The 13,123-nt window shown below is 36.5% G+C and overlaps 1 protein-coding gene across 7 annotated transcripts in view; it reads right to left on the reverse strand.

Moving 5' to 3' along the window:
• The window catches only part of SEL1L (SEL1L adaptor subunit of SYVN1 ubiquitin ligase), a 35,626-nt gene that overhangs the window by 5,537 nt on the left and 16,966 nt on the right, over positions 1 to 13,123 (reverse strand). For 3 of the 7 annotated variants that reach the window (XM_074824872.1, XM_074824870.1, XM_074824873.1), the window contains 10 exons: positions 12,802 to 12,956; positions 11,996 to 12,052; positions 10,958 to 11,026; positions 9,539 to 9,616; positions 8,299 to 8,361; positions 7,453 to 7,540; positions 7,136 to 7,284; positions 6,427 to 6,592; positions 4,885 to 4,959; positions 3,562 to 3,734 (listed from right to left, as the gene is read on the reverse strand). In XM_074824872.1, the coding sequence (XP_074680973.1) occupies positions 3,562 to 3,734; positions 4,885 to 4,959; positions 6,427 to 6,592; positions 7,136 to 7,284; positions 7,453 to 7,540; positions 8,299 to 8,361; positions 9,539 to 9,616; positions 10,958 to 11,026; positions 11,996 to 12,052; positions 12,802 to 12,956 (1,073 nt within the window). Of the gene's footprint in view, positions 1 to 8; positions 2,167 to 3,561; positions 3,735 to 4,884; positions 4,960 to 6,426; positions 6,593 to 7,135; positions 7,285 to 7,452; positions 7,572 to 8,298; positions 8,384 to 9,538; positions 9,617 to 10,957; positions 11,027 to 11,995; positions 12,053 to 12,801; positions 12,957 to 13,123 lie in introns of those variants that run through there. The other 4 variants (XM_074824874.1, XM_074824871.1, XM_074824875.1 and 1 more) reach the window with 4 other exon arrangements.

Consider the following 13,123-nt stretch of genomic DNA (forward strand, 5'->3'; position numbering starts at 1 on the left):
TAAGAAAATACAAAGCTCAGTTCTGAAGAACTTGAAAAACTAACCATAAAACATAGAGCTTTTTCTATTAGCTATATGTATACTGTCATTTGAATACAAGTTTTTTGGACAAGTTAAACGAAAACCATTCAGTAAAACTTCCTTTTTTTTCAGAGGGGTGTTCACCTTTGAATAGATAAGGGAAGCTTCGATCTGAGGATAAAGCTATCGTAACTGATACTAGAATTGAAGCTCACAAAGAGATTAGTGTTTATGTATTCAACCCAAGCACTGTAAACTAAGGCACATATTTAGATAATTCTAGTACACTCTAACATCTCCAATGCCACACCTACCACAAAAGACTAAGAAAACACAAGTCAGAGGAGTATATAGTAGTAACTCCTCCCAGTTCTACTACAGATTGCCTGCTGGATAGTATAGCTTCTAACCATTTCTGCACACACTCCCAAATTAGATGCTGCTACTCATCCAAAACAGACATAACCTGCACTAGGGAGGGTGGCCTGGCAAAAGGACAAGCATGAACAGCCAGCAACTTTAAGAGCAGCCTTAATTAGTGTTCTCTTCTGCGGTAGTTGGAACAAGAAGGTGACTGTAGCAAGAACAGGGGATATGTGTACCTGAATAGTTTACCATTCCTTGTTTGTGCTTTTTTTGGCTCTGCTTCAGATACATACTGGGCAACGTTAGGATACTTGGATACAAATCGCCTATGTTCACTCAGTGATGTGAAGGACAGACCTGTGCAAGACTTAACTCTGGAAGTGTTCCAAGTTGGACACTTGAAATAAGAGAAATCTCCAGGAATTCATGCCACATGTTCATTTTATAATTCTATTGATTGTGAAATACCATAAAGATTTTCTGCTCATTGATACAGCAAATCTTAGTTCCATAACACATGTGGAAATAACAGTATGAAATTCAACACATTATGTGAATGAGATATGCTAGCTCACATTTTAGTATTTTAATTCAATAGAACAATTGTGAATACTTCTTGAGCCTGGAAAGTCTGTCTTTTGTATAACTATTTAAAAGAGTTTTCTTACCTCCTTTGTACTGTGCTAGTATCAGTGTAGAAGCTGATCCTAAATCATGGCTTATTTTAATTTCTAATTAGCAAGCACTTCATTCTGCTTATACATTCTCCACTCTCACTTGACAGACAAGTGAGAGCTGTAGGAGTCTGAGCTCAAAACACAAATACCACTGAAATACCATGCCAAATCTTAAGAGAAGACCATGAGAAAATCAATTTGTTCTTATTTTGAACATGGAAACTTATGGAAACAGTCTTCATTCTGATAGGCAGGCTCTGGAATTGGACAACATTAAATCTATGAAAAGTGAGTAACAGTGTACATGTGTGACATTTCTGAAGAGTCTTAATATTTGGCTTTGATCTGGTATGAGTCTGAAAACCATCTATGTACAGGAAATATAGAATAGAATCCTAAATGTAAGAAAGACTATTTATTCAATAAGAGAGAATAAGGCAAAAGCTGTTTGGAAAAAAAACAGTAAGAAATACCATATTTATTCAGGATTATCCAGCACCAACAGTAACCTGAACTGAATTTGTGCAGGCCACCTCATTGGATCATTCTCCCCAACTTTGGAGTGTTTGCAATCTTAATGACGTGAACATAGACAGGGAGAGAGTAAGAGTACACATCCCCCTCTTCAACAGACTAAATCCCCAATTCATTAGACACTATAGTGCTAAAATCTTTATACATCTCTTCCATAGGCCTCTAGTGGAAGAGCAGACTTCAGTGGTAGACATCACCTGCTACAATCAGAAAGCATGATTTAACTATCAGTCATTTTCAGTCTTGCTCAAAATTCAGCAGTTTCCATTCTGGGAAAGGAAAGTCAAATATTCTTTTGCTACATTCAAAACCCAGCCTTAGCCTTTTTCAGAATACCCTAACCCAGCACCAGTTTAGTCTTATCTGGTCAGCCCTAAACCTCCATCCTCACATCTTACAGTTGTAAAATTTTAGAACACAGCAAGCAAAGATATTACATATCCAGAATTCCTAAGACTGGTTTTTATACACAGGATTTCCTTGCTTAGACATTCTCAGTGCTTCTCTCCCACACCTGTATTAACTGTCTCCATTTCCTTTCAGTTCAACTCTTCCTTCCATAACGGATCTGTATGAGAAGAAAGTATTACTCGTCTGCATACAGCAAGGTTGCATATGGTCACTGTGAGCTCTTGTGTACTTATTTCAGCTGTCTATGTGTAGCCATCTCTGCTTCAGGTTGGAGAGAATACTCTGTGCAAATTACAGCATTAGCACTCATTTTTCTCACCTTCTTAGCAGTTATGCTGAACATGATGTAGTAACATCTTCAAAGTTTTTATTACATGCTTTAAATTGGGTTGTTTTCAAGGCAGAAGAAATAAAACATGTCCGTGTCTGCAAAGACTTTTTTTTTTTTTCTCCCCCCCTAAAAGAAAACCTCCCAACTTTAGCACTGTTGATTTTAGCTGCAGGCTGATTTTCAGAAGTTAATTAATTTTGAGGATTCAGTTACGAGAAAACAGTCCTAAAATAAAATTTGAAGATAAGCTTTAGAAATAATGCTCTTTGTGTACTGTATTGTCGCTTCGACAGCTAAGTCAGTAAGCATTTTCAAATATTGATTGCTTGCTGCTGCCAAAGTAACACACTGACCTTGCCCTTCACTGTTCTGACCTTCTGTCAAGAATTTAGGGGACAAGAAGCAAAAACCGGTCTTTTAATAGACCCACAGAACACTTAAAAGGCGCATACCTAGACAAAAATCAAACATTGAAGCTCACTGAAAATAAGGAAAATTAAACCATTTCTTACAGTTGCCAGTAACCCAGAAGATATTACTAAATTAATACATTAATTGCATGAGTTAATCACACATTAAGGTAAGGTAGGCTGCTCAAAATTGGTATGCAATTACTAATTACAATATTTTGACACATACAAGAACATGTTGCTCTGGATTCCTTAAGTTTTAGTTAACTCATGGACAGCAATACACCACAGGCTTCTTCAGAGAACCAGATATACTGCCTTCTTTTACGCAATGTAGTTTGTAAGGCAAATTGTGGCCTAGCCTAATCTGAAAAACCATAGCTAATAATCACAGTTGTTGGTGTTTATGGTTTGCTACTTGAAGATGCACAGAACTTGTCTTCAAAATGTCATGATATAGAAAACAAATTAACCAGTGTTTCAGAGGATAAGAACACTCTTGTATTAAAATACTCTGAACTGATTTGCATTCATTTCATTATACCTCAAAGTCTTGAAAGTATTACTCAAGTATGGGGCATTCTTTGCCAATCTTCACAGTTTTGGGCAAATAGTTTTTTCCCCTGCCTACGCCTCATTTGTTCACAGAGGTAAGTGTGGATATACTTATCAGTTTCCTATTGGAGAATGTACTGGGGGACATGTTAAATCCTGCTAAGTGGTTATAGAGTGCCCAAAGCCTAGTTATGGTTATGGACTTAATCTAGTATTAGTAAATGCACTGTAATGAAGCAGACTATATCTTACTCACCTGCTTGATACCCAATCCCTTCTCATGCATGTAGCCCAGATTAAACATTGCTTGGGCACTGTGCTGTTGCTCTGATGCCAGCCGGTAGTGAATAAATGCAGTTTCATAATCAACATCAGTACCAAAACCATAAAAATGGTAATCACCGAGTTTAATTCTTGCAACAGTATATCCTATAAATCAAGAAAAAACAACAGAAGAAAACAGCTAAGCAAAGAAAGCCTTTTAGTTTCACATGAAGATGCAATAATGGTTTTAATATTACTTTCTACAATTTGCATAAACAGTTTCCCTTTTTCCTCCCTCACATAAACAGCTTTTTTGTTCATTTGTTTTTTGTGTGGTTGTTGGTGCTTGCTTTTTTGTTTTTTTAAATTAGGTTTAAGCTAACCAAAATGCAACTGAATTTTATTTTCCGAAAAGTCCTTTTCCCAGTAATCTTACCAATTATTGTTATTTAATGGCATCAGTTGAAAACCTGTATCATGTTGTTCATAGTCACTTATTACAGAAAAAAACTTTTCATTTGGTATATGATCATTAAGGGTGTCAACTTTATTTTTACAACATAGACACTGAAAACTTGAAAAATAAAAGCAAAGACATAACAAATGATGATGAGGTATGTAAACTGAATACTTAACCATTCCATCCTCTCAGTTTCTAACTTTCTACTAAAAGCCAAGTAGGTCTGAAGATTTTCAGACAAAACTCTTAAGCTCCATTTGCACGATACACTAGTAGTAAAAGCTAGTAGAGAGACCTTAAGGTAGATGCACCCATATGAAAGTTAGAGACCTCACACTGAGATATTTAATGATTCTGGGATAGGATCACAAGCACCAGAGTTTAAACTTGGGTTGGTTGGACATCAAGACTGCGTTCTTCATCACTGAGCTTTGCTTGCTTTGAATAGGAAACTGCATTTCTTATAAATGATGACAAGTACCAAAATCTTAAAGGGCATTTTATTTCTATTTTTCCAAGTGGATTTATTTTTAGAAAAGTCAGTGTAAACATTTCTAATGCTGTTTAACACTACTCTATAATTCCATATGGAATGACAAAGAAACACACCATACATTTGTGGTTTAGCCCTTTTAATCTTCAGCATCTCAGAATGGCTCAGAACTGTAAGCATACTGCAATGACATTATAGCTAACGGTGGAACGAAGAACAGTAACTACCTTATGCAGAATATAACTAATGTTGAACAGAAGGAGGTAAGCTTTCCCTCCTTTCCTGTTTCATAAAAAACAGAAATCAAACATTAATGGCTCTACTAAAAAGAAATTAATTGTAATTGTGAGGTATGGACATACCTTGAGAAGCTGCTCTATTCCAGTGAAGCAAAGCTCGAGGATAGGTTTCATTTTCTCCTACTATGCTAGCTTCTTCTAGAGAAGAAAGTAATTCCATTAAATAGGAACACAGTATATGCACACAAGACCACGAACACCCCCATGCTTATACTCAGTTTGCTGAAATGAATTAAAAACTTGAAGTAATCTGTGCTATAGCATAAACAAGATTCAACCCATCTGAAACTTATAAAAAAACCCTTTCATTTATATGGTCTTTCCACATATCTGCCCACACAAGAGCTAGGAACAAATTGTATCATTTCACCCTGAAATATTGCTTACCAAGTGTCTCTCCCATTCCTGATCTATGAGATTCTGAAGCATACTTGAGGAATGCCAGAAGATGCAAGTCTTAAGAGCACACAATTCAGGCTCTGACAAAGATGCACTCAAATAGAAGGCTAAAGTTTAAGCTATTTTAGTTTGACCATCTAAAAAACAAGACTAGTCAAGTAAAATGAAGGCTTAAATTCCTTAACCAGTCAGAGACTGCGTATTTTACACAGCAGTGTTACAAGCTACTTCAGAGGTTATTTTACTTGTTCATGTCATAAATTGAAGCTTGCTGAAGTATCAGAGTTCAGACAGTTCAAAGGATTTATAACCTTATTTCCAGTGTAAGTATGATTCCAGGTATACTATTTCACAGTTGACATACAGATTTTCTGTATGAAATATCTAAAACATTAACCCACAGAAAGATTCTATACTCCCAGCCAAGACTGTCATTGCTGTAGCTTATCTAAAGATGAGTCACTAAGGCATCTTTGAAAAACATTAACTGGAAATCAACATGTTAGATTAGTCTATCAGCCACCAATAGCTGATTTTTAAATTAAGATACTGTTTTTTTACGATAAGATACTGGGTTTTGTAGTTTCACTTGTACTTCCGTTGTTTCCCTATGACCTCAAACTCTAAGAAATCCAAGTTCTAGCCACTTAGTCGCAACAGGAGACCTGGGACAAGTTTTTTCAAATCTAACAATCAACTGCCCAGCTCTTCATTACTGCTTCAAGAGTAGTACAAGTAAAGTTACAAAAAATATCAGGGAAAAAAAGTGCTGACAAACAACATTACAAGATAAAGAACAAAGGAAATGTAAGCTTGTATGCACCATAAAGGCCAAAAGTAAAACTAATGCAATTCCTCCTTTACAGATTTAAAAATAAAATGTTAAGGCTGTGTTTAGGAAGTCCATGGAAGAGAATTTTCAGCACTGTGCAAGTTTCTAAAGCATTCTCTCTCTATCCCATTTTTAAATCCCTTAAGTCAGAATTTTAGTGTATTCTAACTTTCAGGCCAGAAAGCTATCCTTAGAGTTGAAAATTAAAACTGACTGCTTTCCAGTGTGAAGAGCAGGAAAGAGGACAAGAGTCACTGAAGTTCTAACTGGACAAGAGCTATGTAATTGTGTCTTCAAGCACTACAGCATGCTACTAAATGGGCTACTGCAGGTCAACTCCAAAAACAACTTTCAGTACAAATTCAGGTCCTTACTCTGATCAAGTATGAAAGCAGCATTGCTTTGTGCAACTTCATAGCCTTGTTCTGCCAGAAGAAGATATTGAACTACAGCAGAATTTGAATCACCATCTTTATAGCTGTTGTAGGCAGTCATCAGTCTTTCAGACCAACGCCCCCGTTCACATACGTTCTTAAACAACTGCAGAGGTAAAAAAAATTGAGACAAAACTGGTTGTCAGGAACTTCAGAAATTTAGGTTTTGCAAGAGGTGAACCTTTAACATTCAAAAGCCTGTTCAAAATATTACATTTCACAGGTAAAACTTGATAGACAGACTCACTGCTTAAGACAGGCTTACTTTAAGATACAGGTTACTCAGCAAATACATGCCAAGATTCAGGTGCTTACTCAGATTTATTCTTAGTATCAGCTTTTTTGTTACACTTAAACCCATGTCTAAATGAAGAATTCAGTACTTATAAAAAAGTTTGCTTTGTATTACATTCAATTTTCTACAAAGTTAATAAAGCAAATACAAACTTGCTATATCAACATAAAAAAAAAAAAATTTCCCAAGAGGTACGAAGGAGTTTGAGACTATATCACTTTTCCTTTTTATAGCCTTGGCTCTGCAGTCACCAGTGGATTTTAGCCAAGACAAATTTCTTCTATAAACTGATGTGGTTATATCCAACCTTTTTCAAGTCAGTATTATTCAACTTTTATAAATGGGTGACCTTACCTCAACAGCAGTATGACAGGATCGCATCACTCCAGTGCCAGTAGCATGCATCTGAGCCAGATTATAAAAAGCCAGAATGTGGCCACCCTGGGAGGCCAAGTTAAAATATTTCAAAGCTTGTTTATAGTCTCTCTTGACTCCAATGCCATCTAAAAGGAAGAGTAAGTCATTGCTATTCATTCCTCTTGAAAAGCAAAGTTGTATAAAATACATATATATATATACACACACACACACACTTCTAATGCCACCTAGTGAACAGTTACTGAAAGGACAGATGCTTAGATCCAGCAAATTATCATTTTGATGCCACTTACTGTAATACATGGAACCTAGCTGAAGTTGTCCATCAACCCATCCCTGTTCTGCAGCCTTCTGGAAATACTTCAGTGCTAGCTCATAGTTCTGCAGGAAGATTTGGTCCAGTCATTAGAGCCTTGCAATACACCACAATTTAAGAAAAAAAAAAATGCGTGCATGCATGCGTAAGTAAGGACAAATCTGTATTACAGAAAAATTACAGAGATGTTCTGGTGCGAAAATATTTACCTGATCAAAATTTGGAAACAAAAAATGAAATTGCCTACAATGACATTAGCATGTCTTAAGCCTGTAGCCATCTCGAAGCTATCATACACACATAGCATCGCTATGAACAGTTATGCCTAACAGAATGTATGCCCTGTTTTGTTTCTAGAACAATTATTTAACTTATTTCTTCAACTCGGGCTAATTCAACTTTTGCATATCTCTTCGCATAGCTAAATATAAAACATTTGACAAAAAACCTTCTTGTGGGAAAAGCAACAAGGCAAATGAACTAATTAAAAGTTTCAAAGTGTTCCTCCACTCTCACAAAAGACAAAATGGGGACAGTTAGGACTTGCTTTATTTCACAAGAAAATTAGAGCCAAGTTCAAAATTACTGCTAAAAATTCACACTGCTATGCATTTCTAACAGTTTCAGCAACACTTTCAAACTTATTAGAGGGAACTCAGCATGTTTCATAGCTGTTAATGCCATAGTGAATTTTTTTTATGTATTACAGATTTCCTCACGGAGTTTTCAATGTAACAGAAATCTCCCTCCAGAGAAAAAGTCTGTTGACAGCAAGAAGTTACACAATCACATATGATTAGAAAGACAACTGTCAAAAGCTTACCACTGGAACACCTCTTCCATAGAGGTAAGCCATTCCTAATCCACTCTGTCCAACTGGATTACCCTGAAAACACAGGAAAACACATCTGCAAAGGAAGGCAAAGCCTACAGCTACATCTTTCAAATCTGATGTCTTTAACACGACTAAAACAGACAGTGCTCAAGGTAGATTTGTTTTGTAACATTGCTCCTAGTAAGTAACAGTTATTTAGGGAGAAAACAGCATCTGTGATAACTTATTCAGTAACTACACAGGTGATTAACAGGAAAAAGAAAAGCTTTCAACACTAGTTATGAAAGTCTACTGTGCAGTTTCAAAACATCGTATGAGATGTAGAACCCACACCCATAGAAAGGTGGAGCATTAATAGCTTATTCATCTTTAGTTTTTCCAAGTTTGAGATGTTCTGGATGCTACAGAAACTCAAAACTACAGGAACTCTGAGTATCTTTAAGGGCAGATTGGTAGCTGTCCTGTGGGCTGCATTACTGACCACTGCTTCTGCAAAGTTATGCACTGTGGTATTCCTTCAGTGAAGGACAGGCAATGGGGCACATCAGAAACCTTCTGTGAATGTAGGAAGTTAACAAATTGAGAGATCCTTACTGCAGGACAGAGGTACAGAACAGCAATCTAACTGTGGAATGCAAGAACCATGAAGGCAGTTATTTTACAACAGTCCCTTCAAAACTACACCTACTGTGTTTCACATGCTAAACATCTTTCCTGAAGGACTACTCATGCTTTAACTCTACATATGCTACCATAAGGGATAGGTCAAAGAGACAGAAAGGACAAACACCCAAAACCCAAACACTCCAATGAGATGAGAGGTATAAGCCCAAAACACATTATCTATTCACTGACCACAAAACAGGACCAAAATAACATAGTATCAGTGCACTGTCAATTTCTGCAACCAGACAACTTCAAATTAATGAAAATTAACATTTAACAGGATTTCAGGCTATTTAGGTGGATAGTATTTCATACTGATGCCAGCATTCATGAGAGTTAGGTTCCTTGTGCTGAACACAGATTCATGAAGCACCATGATCTGAACTGGAGGCAGTTTCTGACATCTTAGATGAGCAGGGTTTAATTATGGGCTAAATCCAGGACAGAAGTTGGGAGTAGGTATATGAACATGTAAGTGCATAAAAGGAAGCATCTGCAGCATTTCTGAGCTAATCAACTTTTTAGTGCATATGCTGTATTACTAGCTTACAGATAATCATACCATATCAGCAGCTTTCTTGAAATACTGAAGAGCTGTTTCATTGCTCTGAGGTACAACATCACTTCCTTCTGAGTACATCTGAAGGAGAAAGGCATTATTGAAGAACAGCTGAAGAAGTTGGCTTAGCATAGAGAAGCATCTTCACTTTGCATATGAGGGAGAATCTATTGTACTATTAGACTATTCTGACTATTGCATTACTGACTAATCATTAATGAACTTGCCCAGAAGCAGAAAACACATCTGTTGTAAAATTCAGATTCTGCTGGTTTAACCTTCTCATGAAGAATGAACTGCCCATAAAATTCAAAAGTTTCTATGAAAATACCCATTTTTGAGTTCTACCAGCGTAGAGTGAAGAATGCTTAATCAGGAAAAAATCATGTGATACCAGCAGAAGTCAAAATACTTCTTGAAAACAGAAAGTTAAAATACTTCTTGAAAACAGAAAGTTAAAATACTTCTTGAAAACAGAAAGTTAAAATACTTCTTGAAAACAAAACAAAAATTGGTTACTAAACCCTGTTCATTTTAGCATTTAGATATAAAACACCCAGTCACTACAGAAAGCAGGAACCTGTGATTTTTTCTGTCAAGTGCCTGGACCAGCACATTATGGTATTTTTTCATGCTCTAAGGACATGAATTTTGCACCCTCCTTAGCAGTGACAGCCTAAAAAAGATGCACTAGAGCTGCTGCTTATTGCAGCCTAACCTTAGAGGGTACTCAAATGGAGTAATGAGGATGTAGCTCCTCACAGGGTGAAGGTAGCCTGCAACCCAGATCTCAGGCAAGTGACCTAAATACCCTTCTAAGCAATAACGCATTAATATCACCAATAGCAGCTTGTCAATCATGTTTTAGATTGAAAAAAGGACTTAAATCTGAGAAAACTGATACAACAGCCCACCTTGCAGATAAACTCAGGCTTTGGTTCAGAGTAGATGCAGACCTATTGGCAACTCTGACTCAGTTCTCTACACAGAATGAGAATACCTATGTCCTTCCCCTTTCCTTCCTGAACTTACTATTTCTCACTATGCAAAATTTTGAGAAGCCCAGTTTTTCCCCACCCGCTGTACAGAAGAGCATAGCGGCCTACTCCGAGTTTTGAACTCCACCACAGAAAAACAACCTTTAAGTATTTAACTATTTAATTAAAAAAAATCTAGTTCAAGCACTACATAGAAAAAACAGAGGTTCCTAAGGGAAAGAAGTTCCTGAAGGAGCAAACAGAAAATTTAGATAAGACGACTGCAACACTCAAATCTTGCAGGACAATTCAAAACAGTAGCAAGAGAGAAGTACTTAGATTCCAGCATTCAAGTTTTAGACTGCCTGATATTGGAAAGTAGGAATTTTGCTATTTTTCATTGAAAGGAAGTCAATTTGTTTACTTTTGAGAGTTCATATCTTACCTTTCCTAGAAAGGCCATGGCATGTGAATTGCCAGCATTAGCTGCTTGATTGAAGTACTCAAATGCTCGCTACAGGGAAGAAAATAACTATTTTAGCCACCATGACTATGATTTGAGTACCTTTTCTTGCAAATGGAACAGAAGCAAGCAACTTGTTTTCAAAGTTACCAGGTTCTTCTGGGGATAAGAGTTATCCATTCCCCCTAATTTAATATATGTAACAGGGTTCCCCACTTAACTGGAATATAATGTAGCAATCCCTCTCAAATGCAGAGAAAAAAAATATTACAACTGCTACTATGCATAAGCTACACAGTTAAATCTTACTTCCTATTGTACCTCCAAATCCTGTTTAGAACAGATCTGCCAGTTCCTATTTCAGTTTTACACAGAGCTTGGTTATACTCATTCTGACCACTTGATATTATCACTGAACCCTTCTAGAGCAGTCATTTTAAGCTATTTTAAATGTGAATAATTAATTTCTTGTTGGTGAGTGAAATAATCCTCAGGACTGCACACCCTCACAGCTCTCAATTTTTTCAATACATACTTTAAGAAGAGGTTAGCTATTTTAACTTCTATAAGCAGTAGCTAGGTTGGCTTACATCAGCAGAAGTTCTATTTTCTATGCACACTTAATAACTTTAGCATTGAAAGCTACAGTTTTGAATCAAAATATTCTTGCAAGCCACATAAACTAGACTATCACTGCTAATGTAGGCACAGTGCATCATGAAGATTCTACTACATGTACAAAAGCTCAGCCAGTTTCAAGTACTACTTGATGAAAGTCTGCTCTCTGTTTTGGACTTCCTCATTTCTAAGATACTAGTCTTAAACTAATTTTGTAAGAAAATCAGCGCCATGTACTAGTCAAAGTTTTATTGAATTAATTAATTTTTATTGAACAAGACTACTGAAGTCATTAAATAACTTATGGTGGTACTTAAACACTTCTGCTTCAGTATGGTCTCAGCTATACTTTCTCCCCCTCTGCCAAGTGTAATATGCATCAGAGATATACAGAAAGTGTACCTGATGATTTTGCTCTACTCCTCTTCCTCCATGCAAATGCAACTGTCCAAGGCCAACCTAAAAATAAATTTTACATTTCAAGTAAGTCACTTTTCCCTAGGGACTCTCTTTTTCTAGTAATACAGATGCCAGCGAGCTTATTACATGCACAAAGACAGACCATATCAGAGTTAAAAATGCCACAAAATCTGAAGGCACAGATTTGCTTCAATAACTACAGTACAGTCCTATTTTTTTACATTAGTTTAAGCAGAAATTTATCCCAGATAAAAGTCACATGACTGTCCTAGATACAAAAATAATAACTGTTGATTTGAATTCTGCCTACCTAATTCTTAAGTCATATATGACCAAGCTGAATTGTGACAATTTGTCTATAGCAGTGTCCTCCCCTCCTGCAACGTGTGTAGGACAGGTCCAGTCTGCAGCACACAGAAGTCATGTAAGAGCTGTGAGAAACTGAGGTTCCCTATCAGGGCCAGTTCTTTTGATCAAGGCTTTCTCCACAACATCTAAAGCTATCCTCAAAGAAGTCTGGCTAGTTTCTAGTGAAAGTCAAGATCCTCTTTAAGATACTAAAGTTGTAATGTTTTGGACTTATTTTCCACAAAAATTTCCATTTTTTGTCTGAGTTCTACCTTAAACAGTAAAACATAAGCCTCTTCTCATAAAAACTAATCAGGAAATAGCAACCAGATTGATTTAGGAGGAAGAGAGCTAAAGCTCCAACACCTTTCCATATTTCATAAAGCTGTTCCTGTAACTCTTGAAAACCTCTGCATGCCATCACGTGAACTTAATCTTACCTGGGCTTGTACATCTCCTTTCTCTGCTAAAAACTGATAATACTGAATCAAGTCTTCTTCTAGCATCCCACTTGCCATTCCTGGATTTTCTACTTCATCTGCTAAGCGAATTCGCTGAACCACTGTGCCACCAGTCAAAGAAATGTCACTAGCAACTGGAAAAAACAGAAAAGATAGATTTACAGACAGTTTTGTTCAACACAAATATTACACTGCAACTTAGTAAAAACAGATCTCTACAGAGCTTCAAACTGTTACTCAGAGAGAATGAATTACTTTGACACTAAGAATTAAAGACAGTTCAATAGATAAAAATAGCATA

Source organism: Strix aluco, chromosome 4 (assembly GCF_031877795.1).
Source record: "Strix aluco isolate bStrAlu1 chromosome 4, bStrAlu1.hap1, whole genome shotgun sequence".
NCBI classification, from domain to species: Eukaryota; Metazoa; Chordata; class Aves; order Strigiformes; family Strigidae; genus Strix; species Strix aluco.